Source organism: Chionomys nivalis, chromosome 2, assembly GCF_950005125.1.
Source record: "Chionomys nivalis chromosome 2, mChiNiv1.1, whole genome shotgun sequence".
Taxonomy (NCBI): Eukaryota; Metazoa; Chordata; class Mammalia; order Rodentia; family Cricetidae; genus Chionomys; species Chionomys nivalis.
Window position 1 is genome coordinate 93,101,191 of NC_080087.1, and position 27,662 is coordinate 93,128,852.

General features: G+C 40.6%; 1 protein-coding gene across 1 annotated transcript in view; it reads right to left on the reverse strand.

Annotated features, from left to right (window-relative positions):
• The window catches only part of Man2a1 (mannosidase alpha class 2A member 1), a 166,991-nt gene that overhangs the window by 73,569 nt on the left and 65,760 nt on the right, over positions 1 to 27,662 (reverse strand). Inside the window, exons 7-12 of the mRNA XM_057761917.1 lie at positions 24,865 to 25,051; positions 20,739 to 20,916; positions 15,371 to 15,564; positions 11,249 to 11,431; positions 6,946 to 7,060; positions 5,559 to 5,629 (exon numbers count right to left, since the gene is read on the reverse strand). Coding sequence (XP_057617900.1) covers positions 5,559 to 5,629; positions 6,946 to 7,060; positions 11,249 to 11,431; positions 15,371 to 15,564; positions 20,739 to 20,916; positions 24,865 to 25,051 — 928 coding nt within the window. The remainder of the gene's footprint in view (positions 1 to 5,558; positions 5,630 to 6,945; positions 7,061 to 11,248; positions 11,432 to 15,370; positions 15,565 to 20,738; positions 20,917 to 24,864; positions 25,052 to 27,662) is intronic.

A 27,662-nucleotide genomic window follows, 5' to 3' on the forward strand; every position in this document is an offset into this window, starting at 1 on the left:
CCTGGGGTATCTCCATGAAAACCCTCCCATCAGGGCTCAAGGAATCCTGTGGAAGACTAGGTGGAAACAATGTAGACCCAGAGAGGACAGAGGGCACCAAGAAAACAAGGCTTTCGAAACCAACAAGATTTATACACATATGAACTCACTGAGATCGTGGCAGCATATGCAGAGCCTGTAAAGGGTATGCCTCCGATGGGGTCCTAGAGATAAATGGAGACGTGCACACATGCCCCTATCCCTAACCCAGAAATAATCTCCAATTGGTAACTGCTTGCAAATGAAAATTTAGTTTCCTCCCAGAGAGTTTTCTCTAGGGAAACAAACTACTCTTAAGGACAGGCTGCATGCCCAGCAGTGGATGGCAATGGAAAATGAACTCAGTGTCATCTTCAAAATGTCATGTCACAGCTCTTTTCAAATATATTTTAGATTTTATCTTATTGATTTTATTTTTGTTATATATAAAAAAATGTATATTCTTCTCTTTTTATCCTCCATATCCTTGCCATATGTATGGTTTCACATTTAGTGTTTTTATGGGATGTCTGAGTGTGCGAATGAGTGGGTGTCTGTGTCTGACTCAGACATCATTAGAGAATCTTCCTCTTGCAGTAGATGTGTTGGCACAGAGACCCACGAGTGAATAGAGTGGGGACAGTGAGAGGCTTTAGAATCTTTTTCAGTCCTGAATGGAATGTCTTCATCAAATCCCTCCCCTTGGGGCTCAGGGATCAATGTGGGAAGGGGAGGCAGGAAGATGATAAGAGCCAGAGGGGAGGGATGACTCCAAGGAAATGGTGTCTTCTAGACACAACAGGCCTGACACATGTGGAAACTCGGAGACTGTTGTGGGAGCACATTCTGCTCCTTCAGCCAATGCCTTTAAGATGCCAGCCCACTTGGGTGTGGTTTCTTATACTGTAAAAGCAGCTGTAAATAGTGGACTCACCCTCTTGCTTCCTGCTAGACTCTTCCTGTTAACACAAAGGACTGTTATCTAGGACAGTGATCTGTAAGTTTTCCCTTAAATAAATAACCCTTTTATTATTCATAATTCTGAACTGGTGTGGGATTATTTTGTGACTTCCATTATCATCTAGTGCCCAACGTTTGGTTTTGACATGAGCTCCACCTAACCATGAAGCTATCTGCAGCTGACACCCCTTACAAAGGACAAACCGGTTTTCTCCATTGGAGTCTCACTGGGTGTATCACCACGCCTCAGGGCAGGCCCATGCCCAGGAGTATGGCCAACTCAGAATGAACTCAATGGTGTTTTGTACACTTTTAATCTCATTTTGCTTTGTTTGGGTAGCTTTGAGACTCCCTCTTGGAACTAGCTGCTCTGGAGGGGACATGTGTAAACACTGGCAATTGAGTGCCCAACTAAACCATCAGCCATAGACAGCAGTGATTTCCAGCAATATGAGAAACTCTGCCAAGACACTCGGGCCTGCCAAGCTTGGGGGAGCACAGTCCCAAACTCTGCCCTAAGCAGGAACTGGACAGCAGTTCTCCTGAGAGGTGTAATCAACTGTTTTCAAGATGCTACAATTGAGATGATTTTTGCTTGTTTTTTTTTTTAAGCAGACTATTAAAACAAATATTTGTCATACTTCCTACGTAGGTCATAAATTTCCTGGAGAATGCTATGAGGAATTTCCTGAGAGCACTATATTTGAATTCCTGCTACCAATACCTGCAGGAAATAAAGAACGACTATAGGAGACTGGAGAGAAAAGAACAAGAGGACTACAGTCATTCAAGCAGATCATAATGGGCAACTAGAACCAGAGCGGTAGAAGGAAATGGAACAGCTAAGACCTAGGGCGGTGGAAGGAGATGGAGCAGCTAAGACCCAGGGCGGTGGAAGGAGATGGAGCAGCTAAGACCCAGGGCGGTGGAAGGAGATGGAGCAGCTAAGACCCAGGGCGGTGGAAGGAGATGGAGCAGCTAAGACCCAGGGCGGTGGAAGGAGATGGAGCAGCTAAGACCCAGGGCAGTGGAAGGAGATGGAGCAGCTGAGAACCAGAACAATGGAAGGAGATGGAGCAGCTAAGACCCAGGATGGTGGAAGGAGATGGAGCAACTAAGACCCAGGACGGTGGAAAGAGATGAAGCAGCTAAGACCCAGAATGGTGAAAGGAGACTGATGTCAGGGAGAGCAGAGGTAAAAGTCAGGAGACTTTACATTTACAAAATATAAGAAATGAACAAAGGTGAGGTCAAAATGAATTCTGTGGTCAGAACAGAGAAAAAAGAGAACAAAGCTATCTAGCAGATTGGAACTCATAAAGGAAGCACATGTGTACATAATCAAAGGATGTTAACTGAGAATGTGGGAGGTACCAAAGAAGGGTCCTTCAACCAGCAAAGGCAAGGCCAATAAGGAGGGCCTTGTCTGCATTAGGTAGTTTTTATTCCTGTTGATCTTCGGAAGCATCCAAACCACTGACTTCTATGTCAAGTTAATTCTACCCTCCTCTATCCTTTCTTCCCTCCCTCCCTCCTTCCCTTTCCTTTTAAAAAAAGAGAGGAAGTAAGATGGAAAAGGAGGATAAATAGAAGAAATCGAAAAAGGAAAAGATTATTTGCCAAGAAATACCCTACTAAAAATTGAAACCTCTTACAGGTAAATTTGTAAGTTTAAATAAATTTATCTCAAACTAAAATCACCTGTTATGGTTTGAATGTTCCTGTACTAAGTAAGTAACAGTATTGAATGCTGAGACCCTGAGGATGTGGTTAGGTAATGTGGGATCTGCTACATCAGAGAAATGAGCTCATTAATTGAAAGTAGTTCCTGATAAAATGATGCATTTACCGCCACTCAACTACTTCTGGGATCCCACTGCCACCACAGGCTGACTCAGCAGCATGGATCAGTCAGCATGGAGGCCCTCTTCAGATGCAGCGTCTCCACCTTGGACTTCCCAACCCCCAGAGCATGAACCATTTATATTCACGGTCATTAAAGTTCAGCTAACCTAGTTTTCTGTTACAACATCAAAAATGAAGCAAAGCCAAGTATTTAACTTGAAGATTTCCCATTCTCGGGTTTATGAATTTGTTTTTATTCTTAGTGATGTTTCAGAAAATCCACCTGACAGAGAGAAACTGCCTTTATGGTCAAAGTGGCCTCCGGGCCTGAGTGACAGTGAAATTAATTCTTGTCGTTCCCGAATAGAAGGAATTCAGTCTTCATGTCACCTGACTTACACGCACACCCTGCACTAAACTTTTTGGTAGGGGTCTTTATAGTCAATTTCCTTAGAAAACAGAGAGGAAAGAGAAAGAAAAAAAAATTCTTTCTGAACTCAAGCACTCCTTGGGTTCCTACACTGTAATTCTTGGAAGCCCTGGGAATTAACCACGCCCTTCAGCTGTGTGATGTCACTTGCACTACTTTCTGAATATGAAGCAAACTGTGTTAGGTCATAGTCATAATTAACAACACCAACAGCATGAGCAAATCCATTTGTATGCATTACTTAAAATTTATAGGTTTGTATCAGAACTCTTCTTACTTTTTTTACATTATCAACTCCCTAAGTCTCTTTTTTAGAATTCCTTTCCTAATCACCCCCATAATATTAATCCTATGTGTAACTGCTCACCTGTACCAAATGCATCTGTATTATAGCTACAAATGAGAATATTTTTCACTCTCTGTATGTCATCTTCTGCACTGTGAATGTTTGGTTTATTTACATTAATAATCGGCTACTCAAATGAGAACTGAACTTAAAATTATGTCCAAGAACATTCCAGAAGACCCACAAAGACTATGAGAAACTCTCAGCACCAAAATTCTAAACTTTCTGTTTAAAGACCCAGAAGGGCTATTTAACTTGCCCGACCAGCTAAGTAAAACTGTTGAGTTCTTTTTAAAGGCCACTGTCATTCTTTTAGTTCATAGGCGATTTTACTAGCATTATCAATAACTAAGGTAATTTGTAGCTACCAACTAAAAACTAGATTTTAAAACATAAGATACAAAACAGATAGAGACAGAAACAGAACCCAACAATCAAATTACAGAAGAGGCCGCACTGCCCTTTGGCAGGAGCGTACTTAAAAAGATGGCAGAAGATGAAAACATTGCTTAAATATGAGCTGCTCAGGGGCATATTTGACCAGAGAAGCCTTAAAAATTTCATCCGTGCTAATCCATAAGTAAACCCATCTCTATCATTATAACAGCTGTGTTCTACCTTTCTTCCTCCAGCTTAGGCAAGGCTAAATGACCTATGTCCTGCCCAAGGCACAGGCTCTCCCTCTGACCTGCTGAGACCCCAACCTGCCTCAACCCACAACAACATGCAACCAGGGAGGGCAGCAATGACATCTGTCACCATCACTTATTAAAGTACTTAGCATCCTTAGGGCCAGCAAATAAAAGATCTTCCCATGTCAAAACAGGAGATAGAAAAAAAGTTACTATGATTATTCAAGCCAAATCACTTATTATTATACGATATTTAAGAAGTAGACACCTACCCACAAATACATTCAAACATCCTTTCTTTTAAAGCAAAGGAAACGTTTTATAATTGATGCTTCTTCCCATGCTGTTATCTTTCCACACTATGAGCTGGCAGTAAAAGATTTAATGAGCTCAGCAGAGTTTCTGAGTACCCCCAGAAAGTAAAGAACCCCTACTTCTTGTTCGGAACAAGCTGCAAAGGTCTCTACTTACGGAAGAAATCAGACAACCATGGATTTGCCGAGTGCCTCAACAAAACCTCAACTTCACTAGTAATGCAGACTGTTTCTAATGCTATTGCATTTATGTTCCACAATTTTAATAAATCATACTTAGCTGAAAATCATGAATCAACTTTAAAAATTTTTAGTCATCAACTTGAAAGAGGTGACACTAAGTTTCTCAATTAAGATTTAAAAATTATATTACGACAAAATACCACAGGCCTAGGTTCACGGGTAGTAACTCATGGATACTTGGTCAGGAAACACGGAGGGTGAGAGAGGACGAACGCAACCAGCTGCCCTTCTTTATAACTTGAAGACAGCCACGAATTATCCTGGCTTTTATTTAATAAACAACCTAACCGTTTACTTCAGTATACGTCAACAATGTTGTAGTCTAAGGAGAAACAGGGTAGTTTTGAAAATGGAAGAGACGAAACTGTGGTCTGCCAGTTATTAGATTATTTCTTCCTTTCAAATACTTAGGATCTGGGATTAATGAAAATGAAGAAACTTCATGGAAGATCAATGCAAAAACGCAATAATCTAAAAACAGCATCACAAAGATAAGGAAATACTTGGAACACAAGCTACATATGTCCCATCCCCTGACTTCCATTTATATAAATATTACAATCAAAACACAATAATCACTGTACCAAGTTAGTTCTGAGCACTGAATATGACTGTCATGGAAGAAAACCTATTTCTTCAACAACAACAAAAAAAAACATATTTGATTTAAAGAAAAACTTCCTTAAAGTATGTGCTGAATGAAGATACGAGCCATAGAAACAAGGATTGCCAGGAAAGTGGCAAACATCTACATGGAATTACAGGTTTACCTGGGCTCCTGTGCACTCAGTGGTATCACAGTTTTTTTTGGCAGAGAATCTTGTGAAATTTGCTTCGTGTCCTGTAAGAAAGGCATCGTGTTTTAAAATTTAACTTTTAAAAACTAAGCATTGAAATTAGCTATCCAATACTACCTTACAAAATTTTTGGAAGGAATCACAATATGGGGACAATGGTTCTCTTTCAAGGTATAGGAAGCATGCCAAAATTCAAAGCAAACCCTAATTTGTGTATTTGTGTGTGAAAGCGAGGGGAAGAGTGACAGACAGACAGACAGACAGACAGACAGACACAGAGAGATGATACACAGACAAAGAGAGACAGAGAAATGAGAGTATCAAACCTAAACACAACATGCTTACATAGTCCACAATGGCACAATGGATTGCTCCATTTTCTAACTAAGTAAATCTGGGCGCTAGAGAAAATTCTCCAACCAATCTCTGCATTCTGTATCTCGCATCATTGGGAAATACACATCCACTTCTTGTGTTTTCTCACTTTAAAATGAAAATTTGTAATCATGACTTGATTACAAGCAGCCATCTAAGAAAATATTGAAGCTGCATCTCTAATTCCAGACGTGTAAATTCAAATTGCATGTAACATTGCAAATCCCAGCATTCATAAAAGATACTAATGATACCTAAGTTACAATTTTAGATATCCACGTTGTCAAGATGATGTGTAGAGGATGGTACTTGGCCATCTTCTTCATGGCTCTTCCTGGATGAGGGACAGCATGTCCCTCTCAGTGCACCTTTGTATTGACTCTCCTGTTCCCCTAATACCAGCCCGAGCCAAGGCAGATACCACCACCCTATTCACAGACGCTGAAAATGAACTAGGAAAACGTCCAAGCCCTCAGAGGTCCTGGAGGAGACAGATAACTAGTCTCCCAGTTCCTTAAGCTCTGCCCCGTCAATATGCACACCTCTGCACTGTCCGCAGTGTTCAACAAACCTATCCTAACACCAAAAAGACACTCAAAATCAGTTTTATCTGAAGCAGATTAGGGGCTGAAAAAATTCAAGTATCAAGTGGTTTCTAATTATAGCCAAGAGGAATAATTAATTATAATGCCCAGTTATTTTACAATTAAACAGTGTTCAAAAAGTCTATTTTGTCTACTTCGAAATAAGTTCATGCTAAGATTAAGGGAGAATGAATTACAGACAGAAATTAATGCAAATGCACCTATAGAAAAGAGAGGGTTGAATATGCAGACATTTATACAAAGTGATAAAAATTCTTTAAATAATGGACAAAACAATTTTAATACTTTAATGTTATTTTAATGGAGCTTCTCATCACTTTTCTAATCCAAGAACAAAAGAATCAAATGTTTTTTTGCAATCATAGAAGAAATCAACTAACCATCTCCAAGAAGGTGTCAGAAGGCTGAGACTGGTACATCTTTTTGTCCTTTAAGATGAGGAGAAATGCAGAATCTCCAATTATCTTCTCCAAAAAATTTAGTGACTGAAAGAGTCTGTAAAGCAAAATTGTATTAGTCTGAGAACTCAAAATTCTGCGTATTTTCATTTTGAAAACAATGGCCAAGCCACCACCATTTTCGTCTTATCTTCACAAGGCTAAATACATAGGGATTCTATAATGAACTAGCTCTCTGTTTTCCTCTAGAATTAAATACTAAGGGGGAAATGCTAAGTCAGAAGATTCGACCAGTAAATAAAACTGGTTCAGCTAAAATAAAGCTCTCCTGGACATATCCAGATCACACTCACTTATTCAAAATGCTTACAAACATGCCAAATAAGTATATCTATCATGATGCTCCAAGAGCGACAAAAGAATATATTACACAGCAATTGTTTACTTCTTCATCCCAGGAGGGAAAAAAGTTGAGTGTTAATAGAACTGCAAAAGGAAATACACTATTAACTCTAGGTTAGCAAGACTATGCAATCTGCATGCAAGCTGCTCCTGAGAACTAACAGTGATATCTGGTTGGACTGATGTCATGTTCTTGTTCAAGACGATTACGGAGAAGAGTTCTCACAGATCTGAATGGCGGGATAGTCTTCATCCTTGTTGCTCTGCTTGGGCACTGACATTAGTAACTACACTCAAGTTTTATGTTGTGTCTGAGAAACAAAAGCAGAGTCAAGACTCCGCTGATTCCGGGCTCTGAAGTATCCTCTCAGCAAATCACCTGTAACTGCTGAGGCAACCCCGAGGGAAAGGACTTGGTGTGAATTCTCTGTAATTTTCCAAACCCAGGCTTGTATAGGTTTTATGGACCAAGCATCCTTAAACAAACACTTGATCAGAACTTGCAAATAAGCTTTGCCAACCATGTTAACTGATCGGAATGACCTACTGTGCTCATAGAATCGACTATCGTTTTCTCTACTACAGGGAGAAACCTGGTATCTGCGTGCTAAAACATGTTTGCTAGCATTCTACAACAGCAACAAACATTTGTAAAAGACGCTGGACATGGTCTCGGCATGCAGCTGGACCAGTAAGATCACCACAAAGTTGATACCAGTCAGGAATACAACGTGAATTCAAGCCTGAAGTACAGAGGCTTTGTCTCAAAACAAACAAAAATCTCTACGTCGGTTAGAAAAAAAACAAAAACAAACAAAAATACCAACTTCCTATGGCAGAACATAAAACATAATCAATATTATTAACTAAATAGACTTACATAGTAAATCTTTAGCGTTAATAATAAAATCTTATGGGCTGTAGTTCGTACCATTATCCAGACAAATTTCTCGGCATGCCACGTTTGCCCTTCGTATTAGGTGTTCTCAACAGACTAAAGACCAGATGTCTGAAGGTAGTTTAGTTAAGGAAATAATTCCTTCAACCCACGCTTGTTTCTAGTAGCTGTATGCCTATTTTTATCAGACAGCTAAACCTGTAGAGTCATGGTCGACAACAGCTTAAGCCGAACATGGATCAAGCATATTAAACAGTCCTAATTAGAGTGAGCTGAAGGCACCATTGATGCTTGCCTCTATCCCATACACTCCCGGCGTCCTAATGAGATGGCACTGACGTAGGATGGAGCATTCCCCCAAACACTCCTCGTAGATGCAAAACTGTCCTGATTAAAACAGAGCCAAACGAAGCCCAGTAAATAAGTTCAAGAAACATGGGGTAGAACGAAGTTTAAACATTTAACTCTCGTCAATGTGAGATTTCCCAGTGCCTCAAACATCGTAACACGAGCTCGGCCTATTAACACAGAACATGGCCCAAAGAACATGTACTCGGGGATCACAGCTTTTCCATTTACGGTCACGGCTGTGTTTGAACAGCTGGTATCGTGCCTGTCGGTCAACAGTTTCATCTGTGCATTTGGGCGCTCACACTCACCTTGCAGTTAGCTTTCTCCTGCTACTGTAATTACAACATAGGAAAAGCTGAAAGACTTTTAAATCTTTACATAACTGACTTCTTCCCTTCCATAAGCCACATTATCGACATGTGACACTAAATATCCATACTTTTGTCCTAGGTAACTTCCTTTTCTTCATGTTATGATTAAAATTAACCTTCAAATCAGCCACGGGGCATTCTCTTTCTCCTTCTTAAACAACCTGGCCTCCAGGGAGAATTCTAGGAAAACCAGGGCTACACAGAGAAACCCTCTTTAAAAAAAGAAAAAAAAACTCAAAAATAACAAGTAGGCAAATATTTAGCTACCGCTGAGAGCACAGCTCTCAGACTCACCCTGGAGAAAGAGAAAGAGGTCAGAAGGGCCTTAATCCCTTGGGCACTGTGGAGCGGGCATAGTGACTGGGGTATCTACAGCCTTCTAAAATATGACAGGAAGATAAACAGAGCAGGATTAATCCTGCTTGGAATCGCTGTTAGTAGCCATCAGTCAGTCGCTCGCACGACTGTTCGCAGGGACATGCCTGCCAACATCTGAATGAACAGCCGTCAACAGTGTGAGCGTAAGAAAGTGCCAGTGCTAGCTGCCTCTTTGTCTCTAATTCTCTTAACATGTGTTTTGAAATCTCTTTCTTCAAAGTGTCTGTGCTAATGACTTGATAATTGTTTACGACTTCTCGGTTGAAGTGGGAAGCACTGGCAGAGTAAATTCACAAATGTCAAGAAGAATTTGAAAATGACTGTGTCTTTCCACCCCCTCTAGTAGGCCGTGCTGCACAGGCCTGGTTTATCAAGCTCAGCTATCAGAACCACACTGGGTACCTAGTGCTAGCCTCCTATAAAAGATGAGAGACGGAGAGTGGACAAAACTTCAGTGTCTGATGGCAGCCACAAAGAGCAAGTGGGGAGAGCAGGAACACGGCTTACCCGCTGCCCTGTGAATCCAAGACTTACTTAGAAATCCTCCGTAAGACATAGGCAAGAACAAGGACAAGCAGGCACTGACCTTGCTTTCCACCTGCTTTTTATGAGAGAAACAGACAACGCTGCCACTAATGCCAGCTCAACCTCCGTACAGAACACACTCAGGAAAACGGGTTTCTCGTGAAAACTGAGAAGACATGCAAGGTGCTACTTTAGACATACTTTTTGAAGGGCTCGAGTCAATAGTGAGCCTTTAAGAAAAAAATCTATTTCCTCTTTGTTTCTAGAAAACCAATTAAAATATTGTAACTAAGAACTTTAGCCCTTAGCAATGTCAACGACAAACCAATTGTTTAGTACTGATTTGACATGATCCACAGACTTCTCACCTACAGGAATAGTTATGAAATAAATCAAGTTCCAAATGTATAAGAACATCACAGCATATGTCTGATGATTTTAAGATATTACAAAGTATAGCATCTTTTATGTGCATTTTGTAGCACAAGGTTACACTAACAGATCCCATGCATTGTAGACACACTCCCTACCACTGGATTCCACATCCCTGCACCGCAGAGAAACGGTAAGAAAATCAGAAGAAACCACAGTCGACACATAGTAAGGCAATGGGTAAGCTGTCCTGTCCAGGGTGAAACCCTCCCCAAGTAGGTGGAGCCCCATGCCTGTTATCCACACTGGCACGTTGACAGGAGGTCTCCACCACTGAAGGTCAGCCTTTCCACTGCTGGGAAGCACTCGTTAGAAAGACTGCCTTTCCAAGCCACAGTGTACACACAGCTTCTAACGCTTTAATAGTCTTTAGTCTATAAATTTTTTAAGTAACTGAGTACCTGCTTTCCTGATTGTCTGAGGCCCTCCATGAGGAAGATCTCGTGCCCCAGCCACCATTCTCACTTCCAGCTGCTGTCACCGCCCACACACGACTGACTTCCTCCACCCTCCCTCACTACCCTGTGCCTTGCACGCTCCTATCGGTGTCCCTCTAGAGAATGTCAAACATCCACGAACAATCGGGTGTGGAAGAAGACACAACTGAGCCGCCTGGCAAAGAAGATAACCTCAACTGTCAAACTACACTTAGGAGAAAGCAGGACTGCCTTTAAGATGGTGCCTAACATCTGGAGACCGAAGGTGGGAGCTGCAGCTACCATGATGCTTTCAGAGTTCTGGAAAATTGGTGATGGTCGGCTATAGGAATATATAGAACAAATAACACTATGTATGTGATCTGTTATATATAAGCAGCTTTGTCTCCAAACACAAACACACACACACACACACACACACACACACGTATATAACGGTACGACTCAAGTTAAAAAGACATTACTTGACTGTATTTCGATAATTACGTTACCTGGTACCATAATCCACGACCACCCAGTCTTTCGCAGTTCCTGTGATGGCATCATGATGCTGAAATAGTCCTAAGTTCCTTCTGGCTTCTGTCAGTGTTGTGTAGTGTGGTAATGAGAGGAACTTATTTATCTTGTATTTCTGAGCTTGCTTCAAAGCCAAATGGTAAAGAATTTCAGCAGTCCTGAGTGCATAAAAGAGCCATTAATATATTTTCTGAAGCAAACATTTGAGCTTACAGTCATTGATGCTTTTGTTGCTATTGCTTTTATAGATGAGACAGGGTCTTACTATGTAGGCCAGGCTAGCCTTGAACTCATAGAGACCCACCTGTCTCTGCCCACACCCACCACTAGCCCCACTGATGCTGGGTTTAACAAATACACTACCATGCCTAGCTCACTGATCATTTTCAAATATAGTGTTAAAAAGAAATCTACAATGTTAATTCATTAAACAGAAGACACTAATGATAACCTTTTCTAAGAAACCAACACTGTATCTAGTTAATGTATTTAAGTTCTCGATCACCAATGACTACCGTGTTTACAATGACCCTGGAAAGAAGTCAGAGCCTATTGGTGGAAGGCAGGGCCAACTGTACATAACACAGTGAGAAAAATGAAAGCAAGCAGAGTGAGAGACTGGGCCTGGTGTGAGCTCATCCTCTAGCGACATAACTTCTCCAACAAGGCCACACCCCAATTCTTCCCAAACAGTTCCACCAACTAGGAACCAAACATTCAAATCTATGAGCCTACGAGGACAAACTACAACAAAAAGCAAGTAACACAGTTGTTGTAAGTTGATGTAGGAGGCTTAACAGAGCAAAGCCAGGCTGAAAGAGATATATAGAGAGAGTAGGCAGAGTCAGAGAGAAGCCATGTAGCCACCTGCACAAGACAGATGCAATGGAACGTTGGCGGTAAGCCACAGCCACATGGCAATACACAGATTAAGAGAAATAGGTTAATTTAAGATATAAGAGTTGGCCAGAAATATGCTTAAGCTATTGGTCAAACAGTATTGCAAATAATATAGTTTCTGAGTGATTATTTTGGGTCTGGACAGCTGGGAATGAATGAGTGGCTTCTGCCAACAGCGTGAACTTTCTTTTTAGGTTTTGCTTTGTTTTTCAAGGTCAGTTTCTACTTTGCAGCCCAGACTGGCCTCTAACTCCTGAAAATCCTCCTACCTTAGCTTCTTAAGTGCTGGCACAAAGTACTGTATCTGTCTTTTTCATATGTTTTAAAGACTTTGGGACAAGAATGAAAGCTTATGGTTTTGAATACAGTCTTCAAAACAGGTTTATTTTAAAATGTTTTTAAAGGCAACATGGACCAAAAGGCCTAAGAAGTTCTACATAACAAACATTCTAAAGAGAATGGATAAAGGCATCTTAAAATGTATCAATATTCAGAAATAAAGTACATATTAGAAGTCCTTTTTTTGTAAAAAGTTATGAGCTATCTAAATTGTAAAAATATGGAAAAAAATAAATAACCACCATTTTGAATTTCTTTTCCAGACTCATGCCATGGGAATGAGCAGGTCAGTGTTAGACAAATCATAAGTATGGTCATTTACATTTTGGTAAACATTCCTGCTTTGGAAAACAGCAAACACACTAGAGCAGTGGTTCTCAACCTTCCTAATGATGCGACCCTTTAATACAGTTTCCTGTGTTATGGTTCCCCCCAACCATAAAATTATTTTGTTACTATTTCATAACTGTAATTTTGCTACTGTTATGAATTATAATGTAACTATCTGATACTGATATGCAACCTCTCTTAAGGGTCACACCCCACAGGTTGAGAACCATGGCACTATAGAATTATCTCAAAATATTCCACTCAAGATTTTGAAATGATTCTTCTCCCTTGTGTGTGATGTGTGGTAGGAGCTGAACTGAGAGCTTCAAACACTTAAGTAACACTATAGCACTATATCAGACTGTCAGATCTGTTTTATTCTTTATACCTCTCTATTTTTTTTTTTTTTTTTTGGATTTTTTCGAGACAGGGTTTCTCCATAGCCTTTGGTTCCTGTCCTGAAACTAGCTCTTGTAGACCAGGCTGGCCTCGAACTCACAGAGATCCTCCTGCCTCTGCCTCCCGAGTGCTGGGATTAAAGGCGTGCGCCACCACTGCCCGGCTCTATTTTTTTTTAATTTTTTTTTTGAGGCAGGATTTCTGTGTAGCTTTGGAGCCTGTCCTGGCACTTCCTCTAGAGACCAGGCTGGCCTTGAATTCACAGATATTCTCCTGCCTCTGTCTTCCAAGTGCTGGGATTAAAGGCATGCACCACTACTGCCTGACTTATATCTTTATATTTTTATCTACACTTTACAGATGAGAATGGGATATTACTGCCAGATAATAAGCTTGTTTTTACATAAATTAATAGACTCAGAAATTCAAAACTACTGTGTACTTTTTGCTTTGCCATAAAACATAATTCAAAAATACAGTCTTAGTCATAACCACTGTGTTTGAATATATTTCATAAATTAAGATATTCACAACTCTCTGCCATTAGAAAATAAGTAACACTTAAATGCTACTAATTCATTGGTATAAATCTTTATACTATTTATCATTTATTACATCTTATCAAAAATTTATAATAGCAGACATTACTTTATGGATATTTGTTCAGTGCATGAAAATTATTTTATAAGAGTATAAACATAATACATGTAATAAATATAATATAAAAACTCTTCTTTCATACCTGAGATATTTTCTTAAAGAAATTCATTATTTTTAAAAAATGTCTTTCTAAAATGTACTGAGAAGACACTAACACATGAAAGAGAATGGGTAAGATTTAGCTTGATTTTAATAGCAAGACTCAGCTTGGAGGGGCTGGAGTGGCTCGATGGGTGATCAGAGCACTAGATGCTCTTCCAAGAGGACTTGGGTTTGGTTCCCAGTTCCCAGCATCCATGTGGCAGCTCATAACTAACCTGTAATTCAAGTTCCAGAAAATCTGATATCTTTTTCTGGCTTCTGCAGGCATCAGGCACACATGTGATGCACATATATACATGCATGTAAGCAAAACACATGTATACATAAAAATAAAAACAAAAACACTTTTTTTAAAAAGGAAATACCATGTTGAGAATAAATTTCTCAACTGGGTCATAAGTGAAGGGAAAGACTTAGGCATCTCAGGTCAGTTAATTTCACAGAACGTCTGACATGGAGTCTTAGAAACCTGTTTCTTGCCGAATGGTAGTGGTGCATGCCTTTAATCCCAGGACACTGGAGGCAGAAGCAGATGGATCTCTGTGAGCTAGAGGCCAGCCTGGTCTAGAGAACAAGTTCCAGGACAGCCAGGACTGTTACACAGAGAAACCCTGTCTCGAAAAACCAACCAACCAAACAAACAAACAAAAAAACCAGTTTCCTAATGTGATCATACATGGCTACAGGCATATGGATGAAATGTAGACTCCATGTGGCCACAGTTCCAGAGCTCAATTGTAATAGCTTCACAGTGGACATCACAGAAATCAAAACTCTGCTGGTAATGATGGTTCTACTTGACATGCTGCTTCATGCTCTTGTGCTTTCTACCGGCATTTCCACAGAATCAATCAGTTCACTTATTCAACCAATCATTTGCTTGTCCCATCAATTTTCATCTCTTTCAAATTTTGCTCTTCTAGCAGAAAAATCACATCTATAGAAAGATACTTAAAATAAACCAGAGCTGAGACGGCGCCTCTGAAGATCCCCCACGTAGAAAATACACTCATTTTAGAGTGTGCACTTCGAGGCCCACTTGCAGCTGCTGAGACGCCTTATGTGCCTTTCTGTCTCTAACAGGTCCCTGCCAGCAGATCACATGGTAATAACAACCCAGTGTGAACACAGAACAGAAATGACGCAGGAAAATTATTTAGGAAAATATGGGCTGCAAATTGAAAAAAACACAACTCCATAGCTTGCTTTTCCCTCAGAAGAAGAAAAGTGTGGTAATTTGATCTGACTACATTAAAACTTTGGAATTGTATTAAAATATAGCAGCACATACAGGATGCACGCACAACTGCTACAATGCTATAATGGCTAAAACAATGAACAAATGGCGTTATCTCAAGGCCTCGTACCGGAGACGTGATTCCATGGTCCTATCCATGCGTTTGTAGAAAGGTCTGGATGTGAAGTAGCCACTCCAGTAATGATCGTCTCGGTCGGCGTAAGTGAAGAAGTCTCCACTCAGGACAGGGAACAGGGACTGGGCACTCTTCTCAGCTGCTTTTTCCAGTGCATCAAAATAGTCAGATAAAGTTCCAAACTGAATCTACAAAAGGAAGTTTAAAAGAGGTGTGTTTTGATTATTCATGTATATCTGAAAGTGATTACTTCTTATGCAGAAAGGAAATATTAATAATCTGAAAGTGATTACTTCTTATGCAGAAAGGAAATGTTAATAAGTATTTAGAAAGAGTTTCCAAGTCGGCATGAGCACAGAGGTTGCACTCGTGAATGGGGAGTGAAGGATGCCACTGACTCGGTTACACTCACGAGTGCAACGTGGGGGTGGAGGGTGCACTGACTCGGGTACACTCACGAGTGCGACGTGGGGGTGGAGGGTACCACTGACTCCTTTTTGACTTGCACCACAGCCCAAATTTAACTAAGAGAAAATGTGCCTACCTAAACAGTTTAAAGAACAACTTAGATCTACAAGTCTATAGACCCCCAAACCATATAAAGGTTCAAAGTGCTACAGGATTCAAAGAGCAGTTCAGCTAGAGGTGGACAGAACAGCAGTAAGAAGGGTGCAGAATGCTCCAGAAATCTGGAAACATGTTCAGCAACAAGGCATCTCACAGATCATACTTCTGACCTCAGTTCTTGTGAGGGAATGGAGAGGCCATTTACAAAGTGACATCCTCTGAACTGAGTGTAAGTAAGCAGCGAGAGTGACAAGAACGGCACGGTTGGTACAGAGGACCAGAAAAGGCCTGAAGATGGGAGGGAGGGACAAGCACTGGGAGAGTGGAGCACGTGGGGAGGGCTGTGCACCCACCACACTCCACAGGGGGCGCTTGTCCAGTCACTGATGAGACACCAACACCTAGCAGACGACACACAACTCAGCACCCGCTCACAGAAAACGTAAGAAACAGTGAAAATGAGGAAAACCGGAGGAGGGGGTCACCCTAACGAAGGGGCTCTGGCAAACCCTCAGCAAGCAGCTAAAGTCAATAAATGGATATATTTCATACACAGACTATATAAAATTCATAATACCAAAAAGTTAGCTGCGCTCATCCAGAACCACAGATGCAATGCAATCCACACAAGAGACCGACATTTTGGGGCTTTTCTGGTTTTGTTTTGGTTTTGTTTCATTCAGAAATTAGAGAGAGAGAGAGAGAAAGAGAGAGAGAGAGAGAGAGAGAGAGAGAGAGAGAGAGAGAGAGAGCTACAAAAGACTATGCCCTGTGTATCCTCATAGGCCAGTGGTTTTCAACCTGTGGGTCATGACCCCTTTAAGGGGGGGTCAAACAACCCTTTTAGGGGTCCCTGAGACCATCGGAAAACACAGATATTTATGTTATTATTCATAACAGCAGCAAAATTACAGTTATGAAGTATCAACGAATCATGTTATGGCTGGGGTCCCCACAAAATACGGAACTGTATTAAAGGGTCACAGCGCTAGGAATGTTGACCGCCGCTGTCACAGGCATAAGTCTACCTTGATCCCAGCCCCACAGCAGTCACTGTACCCTATTCCAGATGTGACTGTGGATCTAAATAGGAAACACACTGAGCTTAATCTGGAGGAATAAGGCACTGTCCAATGCAGAAACTTGTAAGCGTGTGTTTGTTGTGGTACCATCTGCCATAGCCACGTTAGGGATTCCGCCTAGATGGCTCTCAGTGGATGAACAGAAAAGAGGATGTGGTACATGCACACAATGGATCATTACTCAGTCGAGAGAAAGGAAGAGGAGGAACAACATCACCAACAAGGACCATACTGGATACAATAAAATGGGTGGACCTGGAGATCATCCCAACAAGTAAGATCATTCTGACTCAGAAAGTCAGAAAAACAAGCATAAGGTTTTCTCTCATATGTGGACTCTAAAGGGGAAAAATGGAACTAGAAAGAGGGTTATCAAGAGCAGAAAGAGACTCTCATGAGAAAGAAGTAGGGATTAATATGGATAGCACAGACTCAACACCTGACATATGTGTATGAAAACACCACAGGGAAACCCATTATATAGGGCAATATCACACATTAATGGGCATCTGCCACACAGACAGAAAGCCTAACGCATCATTTAGAAGGATACAACTGGGAGGTGGGCTGTGGAGAGACAGACGGCTCGGTGCTTAGAACACTGGCCGCCCTTCTACAGGACCTGGGTTCGGTGCTCAGCACCCAGACAGCAGCTCACCACCTTCTGTAACTCCAGTTCCAGGGGCCTCAACACCCTCTACTGGCCTCCTTGAGTACTTCATTCATGTAGTACACAGACATACATGCAACATGCATGCATCTATACACATAAAATGAAAATAGACAATGGTTTTTAAAAAAAGGACAAAACTGCAAGAAAAAACAATTCTGGTAATTCAAAGTCTGCTTGAGGCTGTGGAGCAAGCTACTTCATAAGAAACAGCAGCTGAAGCACTGGAGTGCCCTGGTGTGCCTACCAAATGACAAGGGACCCATTTCATATCCGTATGAATTCACATGGTAGCCAAAGCCCACCTGACATGCTCGAGCAGTTTTATTTGTATTAAAGAGAAACTGAAAACAACCTAAATATCAAAAAACAGTAGAAATGTTTAAAGTAGTGATAAACACTAAATGAATACCAGGGATGCTGGACCAGCACAGCACACTAGCAGAATGAAGAGAATTCTCCTTGATGAGGGGCGAGGGCCGCACTTCTTTGTGGATATAGGGACAAATACTTAGAAAGCAGTTAGGGATTCTGTGGTTTAGCAAGCTGGTGGTGGTAGCACGTGTCTGCTAAGATCAAAGAAGTCTCACCAACACGACTGCCTGAACGTGAGCTGAACAAGGACAGCAGCAGACATGGAAAGCAGACAGGGAAAAGAGCATGAGGCCTCAACCTACACAAAGAGCTACAGGTAGAGAAGGAATGCTGAGCGGGACCAGTCTTCCAATACCTATACCAAACAGTCAGCCCTGAAAACATACAAGCAAGTAACAATATACAGACTGAGCAGGTTACATTTAAGGATATATATGTATACATGCACACACACACATGCACATACACACACACACACACAACAATCAATAGAAAAAGAGTTCATGAATTCAAAAGAGAGCAAGGATGAGTATATAGGAGGGGTGAAGGGAGGAAAAGGAAGGGTGAATGATGCAATTATAATCTCAAAAAATAAAATAAAGTCACTTTTTAAAAAGGAATGAAGAGGGTGGTTGAGACTCAAAACACCATCTAAAAGAAAGCAGGCAGACACTTGCGATTCCCTTCCTGAAACTCAAGAACGAGGGACAGAGTGAGAACTCGAGGGTGTTTCTGCAGCAGCTGGTGATAAGTAGGAGGGGCCCTGAGAGCTGCTTTTGGGTGTGATGTCCTAAGCCTGAGGCTGGATGATGCATACAAAGGAGTCTGCTGCACTAAAATAATAAAAAAAAAATTCTCTGCATACTTACACTCTGTACAATTTTTTGTATATGTCACTAAATTATTTTCAAACTCGCTTTAATGAGCATACAAGAGAAGAAAAGGGAAAATAACAAAATTATGATCTAATTACTGAAGGTCAAGTAGGAAATTAGACTAGAAATCATTCTCAAATAAGATGCATTCAGGGGGCTCAGCGGATAAAGCACTGGCCACAAAGCATGGGGACCAGAGTCCGGATCCCCAGCGCCCGCATAAGAAAGCCATACACAGTGATCTGCACCTACAAAGCAACAGCACGGAGGTGGAGACAGGTGGGTCACTGGAACTCACTGGTCAGAGTACTGTCACATATGTAAACTCCAGGTTCAGGGAGAGATTCTGCCTCAAATAATAAGGTGAGGATTGATCAAAGAAGGCACTCAATGTGAACCTGTGGCCTCTACACTCATGCATACAAAATAAACAAAAATGTAAAAATAAAAATGATGCATTTAATGTAGCTCTTCACATACCCTTCTCTGATCATGGATGTGCTTCACTTGTGAGGATACAGACTTCCTTAAATACATTTTCTTTGCTCAACTTCATAACCTTACAAAAATTTAATTGTAAGCATTTGGGATATTTTTTTTATTTTATTTTATTTTTTAAATTGAGGACTGGGGAGATAGCTCTGTGTTTGAGAGCACTGACTGCTCTTCTAGAGGACCCAGGTTCAAGTCCCAGCATATACATGGCAGCTGACGACTCCTTGTAACTCTAGTTCCAGGGGACCTGACACCCTCACACAGACATACACGCAGGTCAAGCACCAATCCACATAAAAAGAAATGAACTTACTTGGCATTATAGAGGTTTACGTAATGAACTTAAATTGTTACCACACAAACTATGATCCACTACTTATTTTTCAAACTTTCTACAAGGAGCCTGCACTTCCTCCCATGGGCCTACTGTGCTGTGGGTGCATATATGACTATCGCAAACATATCCGAGGATGAACTTCCCCACACGCAGTCTCTCAGGTGCATCTGAAACAAGACTTTGCTGACCACATGCAATATATGTGTCAGACTGAAAGGAAATTCCAGTCTATCTATATTCACATCACTAGATCATGGCTAATTTCTGGTATGATAGTGATACTATTATTACAGCTTTATGCAGAATTCTTACCATTTAGAGATGCATTCTAAAAATGTTGTGGATGAGTTTTATTCCCAAAGGATGCGGGAGGACACATCCGAAACAAGGGTGGCCCTGAGCTGACAAGCGCTGCAACTGAGCTATGGGGTTGAAGAGAAGGTAGCTACCTCTGCTCCTTCCGAACATTTTAAATTGCCCACAAGTGAAAAAACAAGCAAGCAAACAAACAAAAAAACAGTAAAAAATCACAAGCAAATAATTATTTTTCAAGATCTCTCACTTAGGAAAAATGCAAGTGTACTGTTCTCTGAACACAAGATATTGGTAAAACTCATGACAAGCTCATTTGTAACAGCCAGTCACATCACCAAATCACAAGGATGAGACCACCAGGAGAAACCAATAAGCTTCCCAGGCTGTAAGCAAGGCAGACACCCCAAAAGAGAAACTGTGATTTAGTAGGTACACATTCCCTCTCTAACCCCCAAGCACTGAATGTCCTCACGTGGGGAGAAAGGAAGAGTTTTGGGAACAGAACCACGGGGTATGGTAAATTTATATTGTGTGTGAAAGCAAGTTCCAGGGACATAGGTAGGACAGAGATGCTGGACGCTATGCTGGGGCCTCATTTAAAGGTGGAGGCTCAACTTGAAAGACATCATCAAGACCCCCTTGTTACCTTCACATTAAGATTGGGTTGAGAGTTCATGTAATTAAATAGTTGCTCGTAATTCCTGTACTGCAGATCCCACTCCGTGTATTCACTGAACCGGAAATCGTCTCCCAAAGGAGCCAGGAGAACTTTAGTACGGAAAAGTTTGGACTTTTTCCGGTACTGATCTAGTAGCATTTGAGCCCTGTGAAAGAAAAGGGGAAACCGTGAAAAAGCATATCAGGAAGAGCTGACACCATAGCTCTGTAAAAAGATAACTTAGGGATTCAAGAACATATTATACGAAAAAGTATCGTTAATTTAAAAAAAAACAGGTCTAAGACAGACTTTCCCCATCACTTAGTGTCTATTTTAAATGGCCACAAATTCTGATTGCAGGGAAACCATATAGTTTTCCAATAGATATCCCTTTGAAAAACTACAGCGAACTGAGAAGTTAATATCCTAGAATCAACCCCCTTCCTTGCCACAGCATTAGAAAGCAGACAGCGCACACATTAAAACAATCTCATATAGACGATACAAGGTTTCTCAACTGCATATCAATAATGAACTTGGTTCTACTTTAATATTCCACTTTCTAACTTAATTTTAAAAAATTCTAATAGGCTGGTAAAACACAGAAGTACGCAAACTTTGAAAAAGATCAAAAGGTATAAATCATAACCCATAATATTTTATAGAATTTTATATTTTCTTTTCCAAAGGGACACCCGTCCCTGCACGCCTGCCACCAACAGTCCACCACTGTCACCGGGCTCATTCTATCAGCAACAGGCTCTGCTTGGGAGCTGAACTCGCTCTTCTGGTTCCCGCCCTCTTGGACTTTGAACCATGACCCTCAAAGCCATCCAAACACAATGTGCTGACTTCAACAGCCTTTACACTTCAGATTCAGCATTCTGGAGTCATGCCTTTGGAGGATGCTGAGTTGGGGCAGCATTGAGAAAACAGGAAGAGAGGCTCATGAGATAAAATTAAGTAAGCAGATGAGCCCAGAATCATGCCGTGTACAGAAAGCCAAAGCTGAAGAAACTAGTGTTTAAATGACAAGGATATTTTCTTGCCTGGTATTCCAATTTTCACTTCAAAGATTATCCAAAAGTAAATTCCAATTCCCAATAGAAAACTTATGAAAGTACCTCAAAGAACATCAATAAGGAGCATTTTATGAAAAATAACATTTAATTAAACTTAGAGTCCCATATGGACTTTCTGAAATTTATAGTCTCTGAGACTGCTTTGCAAATAAAATTTCAGCAATCATTTAGCAGCTTGATAAGTAGAATATAACGCACAGCTATCACATGATTCTTAGTTTTCTGAGCTTAGGTTTGTAACCATAGTGAGCACATGATTCTTACTTTTCTGAGGTTAACGTTTGGTCAGGTTTTAATCCTTTTTACCAAGTACATAACATTTCACATTTCCTAAAAATACTTTTAGATTATTACTTATAAATTCAAATGCATATGAGCAATGAGATTAACCACATATAAGCAGAACTTCCTCCCCAGAAAAAGGAATAAAAAGAAAATATTGCAGACAAAAAGCATGTGCCAAGAATGAGCACCCAATTACACTGCTGACATAGCCATAATTTAAAAAAAAAATAGTAGACTAACAGATGAAACAGCTTAAATATACATGGCTTATAACAGAGAGAAAAGACAGTGCAAACATTGCCGTACCTTTACCTTTGACGTCCTCATAACCTGTGAGCCCAGCTGAGAAAAACCAGCTACTACCTTATCCCTTGAGCATGCTGTAGACACTCAAGGATGGATGGATGGATGGATGAACAACTAACTGGCCAGCACCCACATCTGAAGGCATGCAGCTACTATTTGTTCCTGACTTAGTCTATGCTAACAAATGTCAACTAAATCCCTAACTCTAAGATTATCTGATATTCAATGAAAAGAAGCAATTCAAAATACGATAGGTCAAAAATTAAAATGATGGAGGTTATTTCCTCTTTTGAAAATTAGAGGAAGCCAATGAACCAAAACTATCAAAAGATGGCACCTGTCTATTATAATTAAGTCTAATTCTCTTTAGCTACTGAACAGGGGGGAAAATGTCACTAAGTTACCTGGAATACCTATATTTGATTTATTCTTATGACAATTTTTTTTTTAAAAAAAAAGATGGTATACAGATATTAAACAACCAGCAGCTCACATTTCAAAAGTTTTTAAAACTCTACACAAGTATAGTGCAGCTCATTCTCTCACATCCCTGAGGAGCCTGAAGCAACTTGAAAATCACTGCACTCGGTAGGAGGTATATTTTTGAGGAACAATCTCTGAAAGGTTGCATAGCAATACAATTACACAAAATGTGTTTTGTCTCTAATAACACACCTCCTCCAACAGGCACCTTCAGTAGCACCAAAACTGAAACATCTGTCTAACCTGAGACGCTGTGAACACCTGTACATACAACTGCTTGCTATGTAGACAGGCAACGTCACTCATGGGGACTCTCCTCTTCACTATAGCCGCTGATAAATAGAGCCAAGCTCGCTCTCAAATGCCTGGCCAACCTCTCCTAGAGGTACCCTAGGCCCGGTCAGTGTCACAACCACCGTGAAGTGAGAATCTGATGAAACACAGCCTCGCACACTCGAGAAGGCTGGCAGAGGTCTGATACAATGAGGGGCTCACACTGGCATGTGTCCCTGATGACACAATGAGGGGCTCACACTGGCATGTGTCCCTGATGACAATCCATCAAGATCATCAAGCCTAGTATCACTTTTCTCCTCCCAAACATTTTAAAAAGATTGTTTCAGTTTTTTAAATCAAAACATAAACATGTAATTTCCCCCTTCCTTTTCCTCCCTCCACTCTTTCCAATGTAACCTCCCCATTGCTCTCTCTTAAAAGTCCTGACTTCTATTTCTTTAATCATTGATCTGTGTGTGTGTATGTGTGAGTGATCTGTGTGTGTGTGTGCGTGTGAGTGATCTGTGTGTGTGCGTGTGAGTGATCTGCGTGTGCATGTATGTGCGTGTGAGTGATCTGTATGTATGTGTGCGTGTGAGTGATCTGTATGTGTGTGTGCATGTGAGTGATCTGTGTGTGCATGTGTGTGCGTGAGTGAAATGTGTGTGTGAGTGATCTGTGTGTACATGTGTGTGCGTGTGAGTGATCTATGTGTGTGTGTGTGTGCGTGTGAGTGATCTCTGTGTGTGTGTGCTTAGCCTAAACACAGAAAACCTAAAACTGCCACTTTACTAAACCACACATTTTTCAAGTAATTTCTAGATAGGATGCTACATAAATGCTAATTTATTTGTGAGATGAACCACATATAAACAGAACTCCTGGTTTATGCACTACCATATCAATTTATTTAAAGTTACTCAGCCATCTCCATATAACCTCCCCCCTTGCTCTCTCTCAAATTCATAACCTCTATTTGTGATACATATGTATGTATGTAAGTGTGTGTGTGTGTATATATATCACCACACACCTCTCACTTTAAGTATAAGAACTGAGTTTTATAAGAGCCAAAGTGAGAAACTCTAAATAACTTGAGACATTCCCTTCACCACTACACTTTTGCTGAAGAATCAGCCCATCCTTGAGACTTTTGTTCACATGTATTTAAACATAAATAATTCTAATTTACGTCTTCTATAAGTCAAAAACATCAGAAAGACGCAAAGCTGTGTATTCAACTGAGCTGTGCATACTCACCATTATTGAAATCGTTATTAAGGTAAGAGATAATTATACTCTTCATGTGCTCCATTCCAATAAATGTGTTTTGCAGGTGAGTTACTTTTCTTACCAATTTGTACAACGGGGACCAAAAGTCTTATTATCAACAGAAGTATATGAAATCAATCAAACCCAGTAGAAAGCTTTTATAATGAGAATAAAGGAGATGGTAATAACAGCATATTATGGGCTAGCCATTGTATATTGATCCACCATTGTTCACTTGCCATTAAATTATAACCCCTAAAGGTATAGTCGAGGTGCTGGCATTTTGAAGTTGCTTTAGATCTGGTTTGAATGAGGATAATGCTGGCTGCCAACACCCATTTATTCGATCCTTCAACAATTCAGAGTAGCCACGGTGTTCTTGGTGTCTCACAAACCATGTATTTTTATACCTGCTTTGCACATTTCCAGGAGATATTGCTTCTGGTGGGACTCCCCAGGGACAACCATATCTGCCTCCAGGGAGCCGCTTAAAGTCAAACTGGCAGCATATTTTAGGGTCAGGTCCACAGGTGTGAGGGATGTCATAGCTGTAGAAGGGCATCATGTGGCACAAAATATCTGTGACGGATCCGAGATCTAAAATAAAAAGCCAACATATTTCTGTTCACAAAACTGTTTCTCCCTAGAACTATTCGAATGCCATTACTTTATACAAATCCAGGTAATGCAAGCTGTGTCCTAGATCAGCAATCACTTTTCTACCCCAGAAGCGTTTCCCAGCCGCAGCTGAAGGAAGATCTGAGGCTCACCCTCAGTCACCTCTTCTATCTGCTGGAACTGAAATAGAAAAGTCCCCGATGAACCAGCAATTGCTGACATGAAGGATACAACCTGAGCAAAAGTAAAAGTTACAGCTGGCTCATGCAAAACCATGACCTTGTCCACCCCAGGCTGCCAGCTTCTGCTACATCTGTTCCTAGGGACACACCATGACAGCTCCATCAGCCAGAGAGGCTAGGTGAGACAAGGAATAGGAGAGCTGAGGGAGCAAAGAAGAAAGGGTGGGCGGCGGAGGAGGAGGAAGCCCTGGCCAGAGGCCAGTTCCCTGCAGCAGGAGAGAAAGCAGAACACTGGAAAGTTCATGAAATGTCTCCTGCTGGTCCCCAGCAATGAGTCAGTGGCATTTTCCATCACAAAGGGTAGACAGGAAAGGGGAATTTCCAAATCAAAAATCAAAGCAAGCCAAAATAGTATAGAAACTAAGTACGAGCTACTGATAGAGGACTGTGTTTTGGTTAAGCCCTCCACGTCAGTGTGAAACTGCTGCCCTGAACAGTCAGAAGCAGACCTCCAGGTGGGTTAGAGGTTTGAGAGAATGACTCTACGCGCTAACAGCCCCTCCTTTTATGCATGTGTGCATTTCCAGTTTCTACAATGGGTATTGCTTCTTTAATAAAGACAAAGCAATCAACACATATTTTTAACAATGAAAATAACTGCTTCATTAAGAATAAAACACACGTACAAACTCCACCTAATTTGAAAACATCTTTCAAGCAGCCACATACTCAAGCCTATTAGAGAAGACCTAACCAGTTTTAACTACTTTTTTTGGCAAACTTTACACTATTCAAAAACCCATGTTCCTGTGCTATACCCTGCAAGAGTCAATAAACTATATCTGCAAGTGTGACACAGGACAATGGTCATTGATATTGACACAGGCATATGGCCCATCATGAGTCTCAAAAGTGGTGGTAATTGCCTCCAACTTTTTTCTTCTGACCAAGACATGGACCCAGTGCCTTTCCTAACACCAGCTATTAGGCAGCTTATTTTACATAGTTCAGTCTCCTGTGTTTGGTTGTGTCTATATTGTATTAAATCAAAATACAATTTCCTTATACATAGGATATTTTCTATATTCTGTCCTAACTGTTGCAAATACATAAAACTACTCAATAATTTCTTGCCAACTGTACTAAATCAAAATATAATTTCCTTATACACAGGATATTTTCTATATTCTGTGTTAGCTTCTGTAAATACATAAAACTATTCAATAACTTCTTGCCAACTGATAATTCTAAACAACCTGAAACACGCCAATTTTTAAGCAAAGCGTCTTCAAATTACTTTTTTTGTTTTTCAGGTTAAGATGTATTACATCACCCCACACATGACGTAAAGCCCTGCAAGTTCTAAGCTTCCTTGAACAGTAAGTTTTGCCAGAATGATAGATAGACAGACAAGACAGACTGATAGGTAGGTAGATAGGTAGGTAGATAGACAGGTGGGGGGGGGATAGGTAGGTAGATAGGTAAGTAGATAAGATAGGTAGACAGACAAGACAGCTGATACATAGCTAATATGCCTAATTATATTCCTTTGAAACACAGAAACACATATGGAGAAGTTATTTCTTAGATATGGAATAACTTCTTTTCTAAATCACTTGGGGCACAGATTCCTCAGGAACCAATAGTGAGGTAGTCAGTGACCTCCTCACAGCCTTTCAGCAACAACACTTCAGAGGTGGAAGTCAGAGTCACCCACGGGCACTGGGGCGGAAGCTCCAACAACAGCCAGTCAGACCTTTCCAAATGTCTGCATGAAACTTAACTTTTCTTTCTTTACCACACATGCCCACAGGCAAATATTAAAAATAACTCGGTGGGAAAATAGTGCCCACCTTTAATCCCAGTACTCAGAGGCAGAGACAGGCAGATTTCTGTGAGTTCGAGGCCAGCCTGGTCTACAGAGTGAGTTCCAGGACAGGCTCCAAAACTACATCAATAAACCCTGTCTTAAAACAAGCAAACAAATCAGGAAGAGCACAAATAAACAGCTTAATGATAATGATGGGACTCAAAAAGGTGGAAAAACATGAACAAATCAAATCCAAACCCAGTCAATAGCAAGAAGTAATAATCAGAGGAGAAACCTGTGACACAGAAAGAAATAAAACAAAGAATCAATCAATCTAAGAGCTGGTTCCCTGAGAAGATGAACAAAGTTGACAAACCCTTGACTCAACTAACCAAAAGAGAGGACCCAAATTAACAGTCAGAAATGAACAAGGAATTACAATAGACATTACAATAGACAACAAAGAAATTCAGAATAGTATATGGGAATAGTTTAAAGATCTGAACTCAATTAAGTTGGAAAGCCTAAAAGAAATGGATGATTTTTCTATGGCTGGTGAAACCACCAAATTTAAACCAAGAAGTTAACATCATATACA